At 37.1% G+C, this 17880-nt stretch overlaps 1 protein-coding gene across 1 annotated transcript in view; it reads right to left on the bottom strand.

Moving 5' to 3' along the window:
- Positions 1 to 17880, bottom strand: part of KIF4A (kinesin family member 4A) — a gene marked incomplete at its 5' end in the record, with an annotated part of 83553 nt that overhangs the window by 21011 nt on the left and 44662 nt on the right. The window contains 6 exons of the mRNA XM_080909750.1: positions 425 to 508; positions 6072 to 6182; positions 7320 to 7464; positions 8538 to 8641; positions 12566 to 12751; positions 14135 to 14191. Coding sequence (XP_080765876.1) covers positions 425 to 508; positions 6072 to 6182; positions 7320 to 7464; positions 8538 to 8641; positions 12566 to 12751; positions 14135 to 14191 — 687 coding nt within the window. The remainder of the gene's footprint in view (positions 1 to 424; positions 509 to 6071; positions 6183 to 7319; positions 7465 to 8537; positions 8642 to 12565; positions 12752 to 14134; positions 14192 to 17880) is intronic.

Here is a 17880-nt window from a genome sequence, read left to right as displayed (position 1 = left end):
AGTCTGTTTTGTTTGTGTTAGAAAAATCTCTATTAGAAAGAAAAATTCACATTTGAATGATATAGTTTTCAACCCAGGTTTTATTTGTTCACAAGCCATACTAGATAAAGAAAGAGATCAAGATTTTGGACTTACTCAGCTTGCATGGTGGTACATGCTCACAGTCCCAGCACTTAGGAGGTAGAGTCAGAAGGACTAGGTGTTCAAGGCCAGCCTTAGCTACATATTTCAAGGACAGCTTGAACTACATAAGTTCTGACCTCAGAAAAAAACAGAAACCAAGAACAAACCCACTAACAAAACCAACCAAGGAAAATAATTCATGAATTTTGCAGGCCAATATTAAAATCCTGTTCCCTAAGATACGTGAGCATGTTTAAGATGATAATGCTTGTGGCCCAGAAGATTGGCTTTTTTTACATACCTCCTCAGTTTTACGTCTGAGCACATTAGACTGTTTCTGGAAGTTTCTTTCAAGTTTCAGCAGTTCGTATTGCCTTTTACGATCCTGATAACAAACAAACAATCATATCTTAACTGATGTTCAGGTAACTAAAATAAATCCTTAAACCAAGAAGACTTCCCAGATGTCCTTTATATTTAAGGCTTAGTACAATTCTATGAGTTGCTTTTATATTCTTTTATCAGAATTAGGAACTGGAAGTTCTAGAGACTAAGTTTGCATATACATAAAGATCCTTGTCTTCCCCAGCTTATTGTTCTGTGGCCAAATTGTTTGTTTCTCAGACTTATGTCAATTATAAATATTACTGTAGAATGTGAGATCTGAAAGATCATTCAATGAACAGCCTTGTCTACATAGGTTGCTACTGACAGAGCTAGAACTCAGGTCTACTGATTAATAAATAGATCAGTATTCTTTTATTCTCCACTGTATGAGGTGATTGGTCATATAACCCAGTGGTTGGGGAAAAAGGAGAAAGATACTACACAGGCAGATACCTATAAAATTAGGACAACTCCAGTAAAAGAAGCTTCTCATTTCTTAACAAATATAGCATACCCTGAATATAGCCTCTCTGCTCAGAAAAGAAAAATCAAGACCATGAAACACTAGGGGTATTACTCGCTTCAAACAACCACACACTGTGATCTCTAGCCCCCTTCCCTATCTTCCTAATCCATTAAACTCTCCAGTTCTACTTGTTGCTTACCCAATCTGGGTGATGTGAGTGATCAGCCATTTTAGCCATATCTTTGCCAGCATACACACAAGAACTCTTATGAAAAGGCCAACATAGTTGAACTATATATAAAATAGTTTCAAATTTTTTATTTTTAAGAGTTTGTGTGTGTTGCTGTGTACATATTTCTTGTACTTAAAAAATTATTCTGGCTTGTTTGCCTATTTGTTTCCTAACAGAGAGAGAGAGAGAGAGAGAGAGAGAGAGAGAGAGAGAGAGAGAGAGAGAGAGAAGGCATGGAGTTTGTGATTATTGCATGAAAATTTTTTTCAATTAAATAAAAGAGTCGAACATGCTGATTCTTGGTGCACTCATTTTCATTCACCTTTTGAAATTATTTGATCCTGAAAATTACAACTGCTTAAAATTGGAATGAAGTTTTGAAATGATCCTGCATCCACGACAAATTAAAAGACTGATTTTTTTTTTTTTTTTTAAAAAGAGCTATTCATTTTACCAGTCAAGATTGCAGCTTAGGAGCAGAATGCTGGTCCAACAAGCATGAAGTCTTAGGTTTAATTCTGAGTAGCAGGGAAAAGAAGACAGCTATTCATTTTATACAATTAATGTGATACGTTGTTCTTACATTTTACTTGAAATTACTTCCCACTGCTGTCCTGAAAACTCTTCCCTATTTAACCCAGTGTCTTTTTTATTTATTGTTCTTACTTTTAACAACTTTCAGTATCATTAGCACTCCCAATATACCTTACTTCATCCCTTCTCAGTCCTAAAATTTTCATTCTGTGAGATAAAGATTCTCTTTATTTGTATTTATTTATAACAAAAATGAAGATTCTTATCAATACAGCATATCCACTATTGTAAATTAATTTAGTACTTTACAGATAAGCCTTCCTCTTTTGTTTAGTGCTTTTATTGAGATAATTAATGCATGATACCACTTAATCACCTAATGTATGATTCATGGCTTTTGGCATATTCATAGAGTTGATGTAAAAACCACCATCACAATCCAAGTGTTGCCACAATTTCATTACCATAGAAAGAAATCTCTTGTCCTTTATGTAATGACACACAACCCTGTCACTGTACTTACTATTTTCTGCCTATAAATATGCCAATTCTGGGTATGCCCTATAATATATTATATCATTATTTGTTTATGGCTTCTTCACTTAGCACAATGTTTTCAAGGTTCGTTCATGTGGCAGCATGTGCCAGTACTAAATTTCTTTTCATGATCATAATATTGCACTGTATGCATATTTTTATTTATCAATTTACTTATTGATATACTCAAGCTTGCCTCCACAGTTTTGGTTAATAGCACTTATGCTCTATGAACATACACATACAAGTTTTACACAGGCATGTCTTTGAACCTTCTCGGTAGAAAGAACTAAGAGTGGAATCAATGGATCATAAATACCTGTAGATTATCTATCCTGACTGTTTGTCATAGCGGGTATATCACTTTGCCCATCCTACCAGCAAATGGGTGGCATTTCTAATTCTGGATCCTTGCCAAGCCTTATCTTTTCACAATAATTATCTTCATGGGTGTAAAATAGTATGTCACTGTGGTTTCCATTTGCATCTTCATGGTGGCAAATGACACCGATTGCCTTTTGTGAACTCTACTGTTTGTTTAATCTTACAACTAGGCTATGTTTATTGAGTGGTAAATATTTTTTAAATAAATTGTGCTTACAAGATCCTTGTAATTTTAATGACATGAATATTTTCTACTATTTTGTGTACTGACTATGTTCAAGCTGGTATTGTTTACAGTGCAAAAGCTTTTGCTTGTTTAATATTATTTTTCTTTGACTGTACTTTAGGTATCCCATTAAAAATAATAAACCTTTTACCTAATCAAAACTCACAAAACTAACATTTATGCTCTCTTCTAAGAGATTTGTAGTTTTAGCTCAAATATTTAAATTTATTTATTATTTATTTTGTATATGTGTGTGCGTGCAGTTCTTTCCTAATATGTGGTTCCCAGTGAAGGAACTCAGGCTTGGTGAGAGATACTTGAACTATCTCACTGGGTCACAAAGAGATTTTTATACGGTTTAGTTTAATTTTATATATGGTGTGAGGCATGCCCCAACTTTATTACATGATTATCTTGTCGACTTGGCATTGTATGATGGGAAGACTATTCTTGTGTATATTGTTTATATGCAAATAAATGTGTGTGAAGATGTGTGGCATACATATGTGTGCACATGCTGGTAAAGGTGAGCCTCAAGTGTTATTTCTTAGGAGCAGTCCATCTTGCTTTTGAGACACAGTCTCACTGGGACCTATGGTTTATAGAACAGCCCAGGCTGGTTGGGTATTGAGCACCTCCCCTTTTAGAAGGCTATTATTTCTTCATTGTCTTGGCACCAATGCTGAAAATCAATTGGGTCACCAGGTCTGGTGTCACATGTCTGTAATCCCACAACTACCCAGGGGTTGGGAGAAGGCAAGTTACAGGCCAGTCTGTACAACTCAGTGAGACTGGGGTTGGAAAAATGAATATATTAAAAAGAAAACATGGGATAGGAAGGGGGAGTGTGGGAGGAATTAGGTAAAGAAATCTGGTGGGCATAAATAAGATGTAAACACACTGCAGTCGTGTATGAAATTTCCAAAGAATAAATCTTAAGAATAAGAAACTAAGTTCCGGCAGCAGCGGTCATATTTGTTTCAGCCTTTACTTTTTGATTGCTCTCACATTTCCATTTGAATTTTAGGATTTCAGTTGGTGGATTTCTGTGAAAAGGTCAGATGGGTTTTATTTACTTCTAGCACTTCTGACTGACCTTGGGGCCTCATACATGCTAGGCAAGCATTTTTAATCACTGAAATTTTGACTACAATTGTGTTGAATCTGCAAATAGATTTGAGGGATAGTCTATATTTAGAATATCAGATCTTTCTGCTCATGAATATGAACTATCTTTTCTTTTATTTGGTTTTTAAATTCAATGTTTTGTAGTCTTCAGAGTGAAAATTAGAAAGTTATTTTGCTAATTATTCCTAAGTATTTGTATTGATACTATTTGAAACTGGATGGTTTCCTTATTTTTATATATACACAAATAAAATATTTCTGTGTTGACTGTGCTTATTTATTTATTTATTTATTTATTTATTTATTTATTTAATGTGTTGTGTGAATTTAGGTATACCTTGTTCCTGATGGAAGGGAATTTTTTTGGTTTTTATCATTAAGTATAACCTAAGATTGGCAGTAGGGTTTTCATATACAACTTTGTCAGATTCAGGAAATCATCTTCAAAGATTGTTTTTATCATCAAACAATGTTGGATTTTGTCAGTTCCTTTTTTGTCTGGTATGTGTGAAGATTTTGTATATGTGAGTGTTGGGGATTAAAGTTGGTGTGTGTGTTTGTGCACATGTGCGCACATGCTAAGGACGGAAGCCAGGGTCTCAAGTACTCTGAGTTTTTAACTCTGTTTGGACCAGCAGAATGTCTCAGAGGGTGGTGGTACCTGCTGCCAAGCTCAAATACCTGGCTTTGATTCCTAGGACTCACATGTAGAGAAAATATACTACTGCAACTTGTCCTCTGATCTTCACGTATACGAGATAAATAAATATAAACAATAGTGGCTGGATATGGGGTGATTATTGCACTGTGGTTTCTATGCGTATACATGTTCCAATAAACAACTCAGTTGTCTGATTAGTGTTATATATACCACACTTTCTTCTCTCTCTCTTTTTTTTTTTTTTTTGCCTAAGTACCATATAAAATAGTTTTGCTTGGTTTTGAACTGCTCATTGTTAAGGCTAAACTAAAAAAACAAAGAAACACAAAAACAACCCCCACAAAAGCCCAAAACAACAACAAAAACCCACATATAGATACTTAGAAAATCTTTCTGAAAAATGCTATACTAAAAATCTTGATGTCTCAGCTAGATGGCTCAGCAGAAAAAGGTGCTTACTACCAACACCGAGTTTAACCCCCTGAAATCCACATAATGGAGAAACCTCTCAGACTGTTGGTGTCCTCATCCCTCTGCCCAATAAAATAAATATTTTTTAAAAGATTTTGCTAAAGCGAGTTTTATATTTCTGATTCCTTGAGCTCTATATCCCCATGAGTGATCATCAGGAGTATGTATCCCCCGAAGACACCAGTTTCTTCAGAACTTCCCCTTGACAAATCTCTCATGTATTTAGGATTAGAAACATCCAAGTGGCTGAATTGTTTGTAAGATCTTTTTGCTGTTAGCACACCATCACTGGACAAAAGCAGAAAGTGTCCCTGCATAGAAATGGTCTCACAGCAACACTGAATGTGACAAATGTGCTTCAACACATCTTCTGCCTTCTGCTTTATGTCTCATACTTTCTGGTCCTGGTTTTCCTTTACTGCTTTTTCTTCTCAAGTGACTATCTATCTTTCTTGTGTGTTGTTCTTTCTAGAATTATTTTATCTTATTTATTATTCTGTGGAGATATGCACCATGGCACATGTGTGGAGGCCAAAGGACAATCTGTAGAGACAGTTCTATACTTCAATCTTTGTATGGCTCTGGGGAATCACTCAAGTTGTCAAGCTTTACTTGCAGAGCCATCACACTAGCCTTTCTGTATCGTTCTTAAATGGCTTATTCCATATATTGAAGAAACCCATGCTTACACTGCACCTTCTTCCTAAATAGATAAGACATTATTAAAGGATAGAGCACATTTATTACTCAGAAAATTTCCATAGTACCTAGTCAAAAGTACATGGCAGACACTCAACCGAAAGCTGTTTAATTCGTGACTGTCACACGTCTGGAGATATCAGATATCTGCAAAGAATATTTAGTATTTCTAGCTCAGAGAAGGCTCATTCCCTGGGCCTTTGAGGAGCTTTAATTAACGTACCCGTTCTTTTAACTGGATTACTTCTTTGTCTTTTTGTTGCTTCCATTGCCTAAACTTCTCGGCATCATCTTTCATTTGACGCATTAACTGGACTCGCTGGTTTTTCATCATCTGTCATAACAAAACAAAACTAAGCCAAATCAAACAAAACCAGTGTATTAGTCACGTGCACTTTATTCTGGGCTGATATACAGGTGGACAGGGTAACCATAAAGAGAGACGAGTCAGAGCTAAGTTGAGGTCACCCACAAATGCTCATTAGGCTTGCTATCTCTTGCTAAACTTACAGAGTTTCCAAGTATAGACTATACAAAGACCCAAAAGTAAGAGAGCTAAATCTTGCCCTACATTTATTTTAGTTAATCTGAATCTCAAGGAATTCTTTTCTTTCTTTTTAAAGATTTGTTTTTATTTTTTATTTTGTGTGTGTGAGCATGTGTATGTGCATGCATGTGTGTGTCTGTGTATCTATGATGTTAGTGAAGTGTTACATTCCCTGGATCTAGAGTGATAGGTTGGGAGCTACTGGGTGTAGGTGCTGAGAACAAAATTTGAATTCCCTGAGCGAGCCATCTCTCCAGACCCTTAAAGTAAGGAAGAATTTTTTGAGACAGTGTTTGACAATGCAACTCTCATTGGCCTTCAGTTCCCAACAGGGATGCCTTGTCTGGCCTCAGGGAGAGAGGGTGTGCTTAATCAGGTAGAGACTTGATATGACAGGGTAGGGGAATACAGGGGGATCGGGGGAGGACACACTCTTAAATAACAGGAAGGATGGAGGTAGAAATTCTGTGAGGGGGCACAAGGAGGAGGGATGGACTCGGGGGGGGAGGGGAGCAGGGGAGCAGTTGGGATGCAAATAAATAAATAAATAGATAGATAGATAGTTACATAGATCCAGTTGACCTTGAATTTACAAAAAAAAAAAAAAAAAAAAAAAATCCCACTGCCTCTGTATCCTGAGTTCCAAGTTGGAATTAAAGGTGGCTCCAAAAAATTATTTTCTGGGTTGGAGAGATGGCTCAGTGGTTAAGAGCACTAACTACTTTTCCTAAGGTCCTGAGTTCAAGTCCCAGAAAACACATGGTGGCTCACAACCATCTGTAATGAGATTTGATGCTCTCTTCTGATGTGTCTGAAGACAGGTATAGTGAACAAAAAATAAATAATTCTTTAAAAAAGGAATTATTTTCTAAGATCATGGACAAATTCAACTATCAGCTATTAACGTAGGGTAGGACTTATTACCCGTATCTCCTGGTTCAGCTTGGAGACAGTATACTCAGTGGATTCCTTCAGCTTCAGAAGTTTGGACTGTTCATGTACTTTCTTTTTCAAATCAGCTATTTGACCCTCCAGCTCCTGAAGACGTTTGCGACGGCGCTCACTCAGCCTAAACGCAAGTGTGATAGGAATGAAATATCTTATTCTAAAATATGAAATAGGACACTCCTGGGACACACCTTGATATAGTCATCTAAAATAATGATTATAACCCACCCAATCAAAACTATTTCACTGATGAGAGCTTCATATCAGAGTAAAGCAACATATTTTTGAGACTACACAATAAGGAGCTGCTTCAAATATACTTTTCCCCACCACTCAGAGCAAAAGGAAGACACTGTGCATGAGCTGTAAGGGAATAATTCTGATGACGTAAGTTGAAGACAGAAAAGTAAACATTTATCATCACTCTAAAGAACATAAAGTTGAGATTCAAGATCAAATAAAAATAATTTGGGCAAGTTAGGCTTTTTCTAAGGTAGAAGTCTAAAGGAGGAGAGGCTTCTGATTGGCTTAGTCATATTCAAAGGAAATATCCCTAATCAAGGGATAGTTACATTGATTTTTAATTATTAGCTTGGACATTAATATTCACAAGCAGGGGCATAGAAATTATCTCAGAGGTCTATACATTATTTTCCAAATGTCAGCTTTCATTTAACTTCATATAAATTCTTTCTTGATCACAGCCTCTGTCTGTAAACTCTAAATTCTACTTAGTCTTAACATAATTCTTAATCACTGCTAAAAGTGATTTGGGTTGTTTGCTTTACTACAGCATTGTTTTACTGTCATCCTGAGATGCTATTTTACTAGGGCTGGAGAGATGGCTCAGGAATTAAGAGTACATGCTGCTCTTGAAGCTGACCTGAATTCAATTTCCATCATCCATATTGGGTGGTTCACAACCACTTGTAACTCCACTGACAGGGGATCCTGTACCATTTTCTGGTCTCCATGGGCAACTACACTCATGTGCACATACTGCCCCCCCCCAATTAAACATAATTTTAAAAAAAGTAAAGTCTCAATTATTTTTCTTGTATCTAGGTTTCCTTTCCCTACCTACTATGATAAAATTGTTTAGAGGCAGTAAATGGGTCTTCTATTTCTCTAGTCTTGACAACTCATCTTACATATGGCAGGCACTTAGTTAACGTTTAATGACTATATTCTTACTTGGCTTGGTTGACATCCTTTTTTGCTGTTTGAAGTTCAAGAACCAATTCTTCTTTTTCCTTCTGTAGACTGAGGACTTCCAATTCTAGATTTTTAATATTATCCTAGAAACAGTACAGGTCAGAAAAAAAGAAAAGTTTATATAGAACACAAAGATAATTGCTTCAACATTCTGTCTCTAGTAACCATTAACAACAACAACACATGGTCTCATATAGTTCTGGCTGGCCTGGAACTTGCAAACTGGCATCAAACTCAGAGATAAGCCTGCTTTTGTCTCTTGAATGTTTGTATTAAAGTTGTGTACAACCTCGAATTATTTTTATTAATTTATTTTTCCTTCTTTTCTTCTTTCCCCTCCCACTCTCCCCCTTGCTTCTTTTAAACAAACAGGGCCTTAGTATAGAGGCTAGGCTGGACTCTTTCCTATACTCATGCCTTCACAAGGACTAAGGTTATAGAGATTCCACATCTGGCTTTATGAATTAAATTTTACTACATCAATTGCATACTACAATATTTTTCCTTTTGACTTGATGGAGAATAAAATTGTGTGGTATATATATATGTATATGGACTTGAAGTTCAAAGGCCTGGATCTGAATATTAACTATAACACAAAGCATATCAGAAACAACCTCTTTTATCCCCAGTTTCTATGATGAAAAGAGTTAATATAGTAGTTCTGAGACTACTATCAATAAAAAGGGTTCCTTGCAAGACTGGCTCTTTGATTGTGCCTGGTAACTTTGATTTTTGGTAGGGCCATCCTTGTCTGTAACAGTGGCTCACTTACGATTAAACTATGTAAATACTGCAATTTTTCCCAGAACACCTGTCTTCTATCAGGGGTTATAGATATTATGGTATGCACTAGACAAAGAAAGCCTATATGATGGACCCCTGAATTCTTAGGGTCAGGGGTTCTGTCCTGGTAAAGAATATTTCACATATAATTAAATAAATGGAAGAATAAAAAAGTCTGTGGAATCCACTGGGAAAGGATTTTTGGAAGCTTGTGTTTGGATACTGGCTTTTTTCTCTTTCCTGGTTTTATTTTGTACCCTTTCCATAATAAATCTTTACTGTGAGTATGAGTACTTACTGAGTCTTTTGAGTCTTTCTAGTGGGTTATTAGATTTAGAAATCATCTTGGATTCTCTCAAGTTTTTCTACCCGTATTAATAATGTGAGCCAGGTATACTGGTGCATGCTTTGAGTCCTAGCTACTCAGAAAGCTGAGGCAAAAGTATCACTTGAGCCCAGAAGCTGGAGGCAAGACAGAATAAAATAGCAAGAGCCATCTCAAAAACAAGTTTAAAAAAACAATGTTTTCTACACTAATATTACTTTATAGGATTGCTAAAAAGATAAAACAGGATTAAATGGTAAGGACATTTTATAACCTATAAAGAGCTATATGAACTTGGGTTTTTTTGTTTTTTTTGTTTTGTTTTTGTTTTGAGGCAAGATCTCTTCTGGTCTAGAATTCCCTATGTAGCTGAGTCTGACCTTGAACTTTTAATCTTCTGGCCTCTGCCTCAAAGTGCTAGGATTACAAGCTACCAAACCCAGTCGGTTTATCTGGTGCTAGGGATCAACCCTGGGGTTTTATTCATGCTAAGTAAACAGGCTACCAATGGGGCTATATCTTCAGCCTTCAGTATTCTTATATTGGAACTTTCAAACATCAATTCAATAGCAACTGCAGTTCTACATGCATTTATGTAATAACTTTTAGAAACTGAAATTTAGATGTTTTCTAGGCTGTAAAAATCCCTTTGGTCAGATTTTATCTTGTCCTCACAACCAGAACCAAAGAAAATTGACTAAGTCAGTGGTTGAGAACCAAAATTACATGAAGGCTCAGGATTGATACAGGACAGGCAGAAAGCAGCAAAAACAGGTTGGAGGCTATATTAAGATTTTTAAATTTGCTAGAGCTCTTTTCTAAGCATTAGGCCTAGCCACTCCAGTATAACCAATGGAAGTCATTATCATTGCTTCATAGTTACCCTGCATATTTAAACTGGTTGGTAATAAAAGAAAATAAAAAGTACATGCATATGCATTTATATTTAATTATGATCTCCTATAAAAAATAATTCAGGTAACCCATATAAAAAGTAAGACACATTGACTACTTCAGCCCTGCCAACATCTACCCTCCTCTTTTCAGAAGGAAATCATAGCTTTTTATCTTCCAGCCATTTCCCTATTTACATATGTATATATTACATATTTAATGTTTTATATATATGAGTGTGTGTGTGTATAATACATGGTAGGAAAATACTGCGTAGTTATGAGATGGTTCACTAGATAACAGTACTTGCTATAAAAGCCATGTGAAGATAGAAAGAAAAAACCAGCTCCACAACGTGGCCTTCTGACCTCTGCAAACATGTAGCAATTCACACATGCATATTTCTTAAAAAGAGAGGTGGTGATTTCCATGTGATTCAAAGGTATTACTTTTTATTAAGAGTTAATTTTCTTGGTTTTTAGGGGGAAAAGACTAGATATTATTACTGAATTAAGAGCTACACCTCATTATTTATATATGCTTCCTTATAGAGTAGGAAATACTCTGGTGGAACGAGCTTCCCATTTCTGGGTAGTATAAGAAGAAGGACTAGACAAGGTAGACAAAGCAGTAGGAGAGGATGGACTTAGCCTCAGAGACTTGAAGTGCCAGGGTGGGAGGATAGTCAGAGGGTCCCACCCACTCAGAGGAGAAGGGGAGGGGGACTAGGAGAGGGGTAGTGAGTGGGATGTAAAGGGAGTAAGTAAAACAAACAAACAAAGAAATTTAAAAAGCCAAACTAATAAAAACAAAAAAGAGAGAAACTTAGTAATCTTTTATTGATCCTGGAAAAGTCAAAACCACATTTGACCTGAGAAAGGCTGCATTGTATGCCTTAAATCACAGATAGACAACTGACCTACATATTCAACCTTTCTCCTATAATCCTGCCTAGAATGATGCAAAAAGTTGTGTAAATGAGAAAGCATGAAGAGTAGGCAGTCAATATTGAAGACATATCAACAGACTCTGGGAAGAGAAAACAGTAACTGCCTTCTGGAATGGAAAAATGTTAAAATATGATTCCTATAGGATGAATGCCAATGAGCAACAAGCTAGTTTGTATCATGGAAAGACAGAGAAGAGTAAAAACTTCCTTTCTGCAGTGATGAAACTTTCAGGCTGCATGGTCAGCCCAGATCTAGCTAGTGAAGACATGAAGAGTCATGTTGCTGACCTGTGTGAAATAAATGAGCACAGAGACCACAACATTCCCAGCACTGTGCCCACATAGCTCCAGGCTGAGAAGAAAAGAGTTCTGTAAGGTAACTAAGGAATCCAGGAGAAGTGTATGCATGGAAAACTTCCTATTGGCTTGTCTCTCTCTTACATTTGTACTGATGGCCAAAGATCACCAGAAATTTGAAGAAAGGTTCTTAAGTAAAAGAGAATAAAACATACAAAAGAAAGGAAATGTGGAAAAAAGAAGCAAAGAAGAAGAATAAAGTTTTGATAGGTTTTAATGCCTAATCTTAGATATGGACACTACATCCACAAAAACATTTCTATAGCAAGAACAATTAGGAACATCAAAAGGATCTTGGGAGTTAGTAAGCAAATAAAAATAGTCACCTGAAGTGGAAGGAAATCTAGAGAGTGGACAAGGGTTTAGAGAACAGGAAGGAGGCAGCAAGAAAAGCAGAGTGAAGTATCTGAGTAAGGGCAGCTGAAGAAAGAAAATAGAGTGAAGTGACAGTACCCAAGGAAACAATAAGCCTAGCATTGTGAGAGCATATGCTACCTGGGGCCAGAAAAAAAAAATACCGAGTTGCCAGAGGGAAAAACTCAAGATCACCACATACTTCTTATTAGCAACACTGGAAACAGACAATGGGGAAACACTTATCTTTTCATTACCAAAAGTGTCTCGCCAGTTTGCTTTCCCCCATTTAATATGGTACACATGACCAACTGCTGCACTAGAAAAAAGAAAACACTTTACTTGGTACTGGAATTGAATGGGCTGTAGCTGGTTGTCATTCTGAGTCATCTTCTTAGCTAGGGCCTCTTTCAATGCAAGTTCTTTATTCAATTCAATCAGCTCCTTGGACATTTGAGCTTGACGTAGAGCATGTTGGGTGCTGAAATCATCAGAAGACCTGCTGGTATCTGGACTGCTTTGCACTTGCTGAAAAAAGATAGATAATAGTTTTGTGATAGTTACTCTTGGTTGTCAATTTGATTACATCTGGAATTAACTAAAACCAAAAAATCACAAGGCACAGTCTATGAAGGATTTTTTTTTTCACTTAACTGTATCATTTGAAGTGAGAAGACCCACCTCTGATATGGGTCACAACCTCTGCTGGAAGCCTAGATAAAGGACATTGAAGGAGGAAGCTTGCTCTCTGCCTGCTTGTTCTCACCCACACTAGCCAGTCCATTCCTCCACTGGCATTAGAGCCTACTTCTTCACGATTCTGGCATGTACTGAAGATCAGCCGAGACAGCCAGCCTTGTAGACTGAACAATTACTGGATTTTTGAACCTTAACGTACATAGGCAGCTGTTATTGGATTAGCTGGACCACAGCCTATAAATCCTTCTAATAAAGCTGTGCACCCCATATACAAATTTAAGAGAAGCAAGAAGCTGGAGTTCCTTAGGTACTTTACTCCCTACATCTGTTTTCCATCAGCAATACCTGTGCTCTTTCACTATTGTGGCTTCTTATATGCTATTGGTTCAAACAGCTGAAATTAATTATGGAGCGTATTCCCTTGCTCTTATAATACTCTGTAACATGTACAAGTTTTCTTGTTCTTTGTTATACTAATCTGACAATCCTTACTTTCATTTCATCTCAAGGGGCCCCTAAAGAGGAGAGGACACTGGAAATGTCACTTTAGAAATGGAAGAGTCACTAATTCTGACACGGCTGACTTTTATCACCTAGTTTTTCTCCTATCTTGCTTCATTCAGAATAACTACTAACGTGCATTTGTTTCAGGGTAAAAGGTTGCCTCAAGGAAGCCACTGACTAAACTTTCTTTTCTTTTTTTTTTAACCTTATTGTGCAACCTTCAGTCAAGGTCAACAGCAGATGCACCTTAGCTATCCTTGTGATCTTAGAACACTCAAAACATTTTCCTCCTTTTCTTTCAGCCCATGATCACTGCATCCGTAGTAAAATATATTCAGAAAACATTCTCCTGCAATGCTTTTTGACTTTGTCATAATTACCTAATTGGTTCCTTTCCTTGTTTTAACTTCTTGGGTAATTGATGCAGAACTAGCACCTCATAGAAAAGAAGTAAGTCAGACTGAAAAATAAAACATGATGCCCCTGAGAGGCACTGCTCATTACCAGTTATAATCAGAAACAGGGCTCATCCTTGTTTGAAGTATTATGAAACTGAGATCTTAAAGATTTCAGAATTTCTAGAGGATTCTATGACTAATGGTAATAACCACAGATCCTCTCCAGAGCTGAATGATTGATCAATTCTAGGAAGCTTTAGAAGCGGCAGTGAGAGCTCCAGGGTTCACACAAAAGGTGTCAATTACTTACAGTGTCGGCTTCCCCTGCACTATCAATGGTGGTACTCATGCAAGCAACAGCTTCGTCCTGTAGCAAAAAAAAAATACCAAAGTGAAATTACAAAATGTTTTTATACTGGTTATCTGATTTTAAAAGTTGATATTTTAGAAGTATACACAGAAGTCATTTAAGGTACTGGACTGGTTTTGTAGTCACAGATACCCTAACAGCTACGTGTTCCCATTTCCAAGCTCTCGGGGGTCTTTCTTTTTTCAAAAGGGTGATTATGTAGTCTCTGAGAAAACAAAGTAAGGTCTCCGTGGTAAGAAGTCAAAGATCACCAAGGCAGAGTGAAACATCTAACCATTCTAATAGGTTAAAACCGAATCCATTTTATAGATGGCCGCGCTTTCGTTTTATGCTTCGTTTTATCACTCACTATCCATGAAGGTAGAAGCCCAGGCACGCCTGCATAGACAAACCATCAAAAACCAAACAGAAAAGAATGGCAGTGCATCAGGAAAGTGGGTGGAATGAATTTGTAGCATTGACTTTTATAGCCAGTCAAGATAGAAAGCTCTCATTCCATAAGGAAATCGATGATGTCCTAATCAGTATGCTGGGGACAAACATGTATTCATCAAGTCACACAAATGTCCTATGACCTCTGCTCCTCACATATGAAGGTGCTGTAGGTAGTTAGTAGGAGAGAAACAATAAGCACCTCAGCAGGTTAAGTCCCCTCCTAGAGAATGGCTAATCCTTTTGGGCACTGGAACAAACACCTAGAAAGGTAACCGAAAACTACTTATTAAGAGAAATCTGTTTCCAGATGATCCTCTGAGCAGGCTGTTCTCATCACTGAAGTTTACGTGTTACTTGGCACTGTAGCATATACATCTCTGCTTCTACACCAGTGATTCTGAAACCTTAGAAACAAAGTTTTGTTCTTGGGAAGTCATGTGGTAAAGCAGTTTAGAGATGAAAGAATTGTTGGCTTCTTAGCAATGAAGGAATTTAGAGTTAAAACATGCAGAGTCTGTATCAGTTGTGTGAAAGAACACATAGTTGTTGCAGTCTTGGTTATCTTAAAGGTTAGGAGATGGTTCTTTAATAAGAGCTATTTGTAAAGCATTTCCCTTGGCCTGCTCAGAAATCTCTAGCCAGTGAGGATCAAAGAGAACTCAAGGGAAGTGCCAGTGTTTCCACATTCTCATCCTTATGTTCAGCATTGGCAAGCCTCCATGTGTAGGGCACACTAAGTCCTTTAAAATGGAGCACCAATCTAGGATTGCTTAATGATGGCCCATGTTCAAATTTTAGTATATTTATTTATATAACTATCATAGATTATAAAGGATTATAACACTGTCTTATTTGACTCCACACCCCCATTTTGATATAGCCACTTGCAATGTAGCTCAGGCAGGCCTGGGACTCATGTAACCACTCTCAAACTCATTGTCCTCCTTTCCCCATGTCCCAAGATCCAGGATTATAGCAGTCAACAAAACATCCAACCTAAAGTCTTTTCCTGGCACCTTAAAGAGGGTCAAGATCAAACTATATGGCTTTTGGCCCAGTGAAATTTTACAATGCCAACATTTCAGCTCCTGGCTATGGTGACGTGTTTTGTATAATCATAGAATGATTCTGGTTTCACAACTCCAAGTGTATAAATATGTAGCGATGGAATTTATTTCAGTCTAACTATCCTTTTCTCTTCTTTGACCAATCTAAGACTGCAGCTTACAACCTAATTAAAGTAAAAGATACTATTAACTCAAGGTCATGGGATGAAAAGCAGGGTAGTTTGTTTACACTAAACAGCAGAGCCTTCCTGATGAAGCATGTGCTTGGAAAGGGCTTGCTAAATACTTTTATGAACTCTGCTTTGGAGGAGGGTATCTATCAGACAAAAATAGTACTTGATTCTGCAGGAACTCAAATGACTGCCTGGATTTCCTCACAGGTTACTGCAGCCAAAAAAGCTTATTTCGATTGTATTTTAAGGGTACAGCTTGGTACCTAAAGCCCCAGGAGGAAAGTCCAGGAACAATGGTTGCTTTCATAACTGAAAATGGGGTGTTCACCTGTCACTTAAAATAAAAATAGTTTTAATTCAGAATGAAGGGCACATGTACTTATATTTGAAACACTTTGCTTTTACTGTTGTAAGTGTTAATAAAAGCCAGGGGGATACATTGTGTATTTTAAAAAGTTAAGCAACTGGGAGGGTCTTCAGACAAAAGAGAAGGAAAACTGATTAAAGAGTCTAGCAGGAGCCTGGGGTAAAAGGGTTTACTCTGCTTAATTATGATGATGGATGGAAGCCAAGAACTTTATCAGCTTGTAATAATCTTCGGCACTCTCCAACTGTGTGTGCCAAGTGCATTTTGGTGGCAGACAGCAATTCTAGAGTTCCTCTGAGCCAGTCACCACTAACAGATCTGCCTACAGGTACACCAGGCACAAGTGATATTGCCAGACCTCAGTGAGGATGGTTTATTGTATTACAATCATTCCTTCAGCCTTCATGATCTCAGAGCTCAGAAATGAGAAGAATAAAATCCTCTAAAGTCACCGTGGTCACGAACACTACACCCTTGAGTCCTTAATTTCAGTGGTTGTAAATTTTAGCTCTAGTAGGCTTCTTCTATACCTTATATCATCATAATTTTGGGGCAACTCACAAGGTTTTCTTATATATGATATTTCAGATCGATTTAAGCAGAATTAGAAGTGGGAGCAATTTTCTTTGTGCTGGTCATTCTCCAACAAGTATATAAAATCTTGCCATTTTCTAAAAGTTTCTAAAAGAACTCCAGTGGTTCTTTGCTTTTGGAAGCACATCTTTTTGCCTCAAGAAACGTTTATTTGCAAATGTAACAAAAAGGCTAGATAGATGCTGAAAGGGTCCCAGTGTCCCTTTTCTTCAGTTCTGCTTTTTCCAAATGCTATCACCATTTATACAAGTGATCTTACACCATAACGTTTGAGTGAACTAATTTTAAATTTTTATTTACTTTTATTTTATGGGTTTGCCTGTACATGCATGCCTGGTGCCAGCAGAAGCCAGAAAAAGTCATCAAATTCTCTAGAACTGGGAACCAATCCTTTGCAAAACCAATGGGTACTTTTAACTGCTGGCCTACTTCTCTAGCTCCTGAATAAAAAAAAAAATGAGATAAAGTCTCACTATGTAGCCTTGGGTGGCTTGGAGCTAGATATGTAGACTAGGCTCTGTCTTTGCCTCACAAGTTTTGGGATTAACTCAGTACATTCTTTTTATTTTGAAATTACTCTAAAATTATACCATTTCTCTGTTCCATTTCCTTCCTCCCAACACTCCCATACAACCTCCCTTTCTCTCTCTTAAATTCATGGTCTCTTTTTTCACTGATGATATTACATGCATATATGTATATACATAGTTCCAGGGCTTCTGACACCCTCACAAGACACACATGCACGTAAGACACCAAAGAACATAAAAAATAAATTATAGAACATAAATAAAACTGGACCTCTATCCATAAACTACATCCATAATAAGAGTATTTGTTTTTTTGAAGGAATATTGCTAAATAGTCTAGACCACTCTTAAAGTTGTGATGTTCCTGCAGAGAGAGGGAGAGAGAGGGAGGGAGGGAGGGAGAGGGAGAGGAGAGGAGAGGAGAGGAGAGGAGAGAGAGAGAAGAGAATGATGAACCATGACTTAATATTATTAATTTCTGGGATTACAAGATTACAGATCTGCATCACCAGTTTGCTAG

The sequence above is a fragment of the Micromys minutus genome (genome assembly GCF_963924665.1).
Source record: "Micromys minutus genome assembly, chromosome: X".
NCBI lineage: Eukaryota > Metazoa > Chordata > Mammalia > Rodentia > Muridae > Micromys > Micromys minutus.
This window is presented reverse-complemented; position numbering and strand designations above follow the sequence as displayed.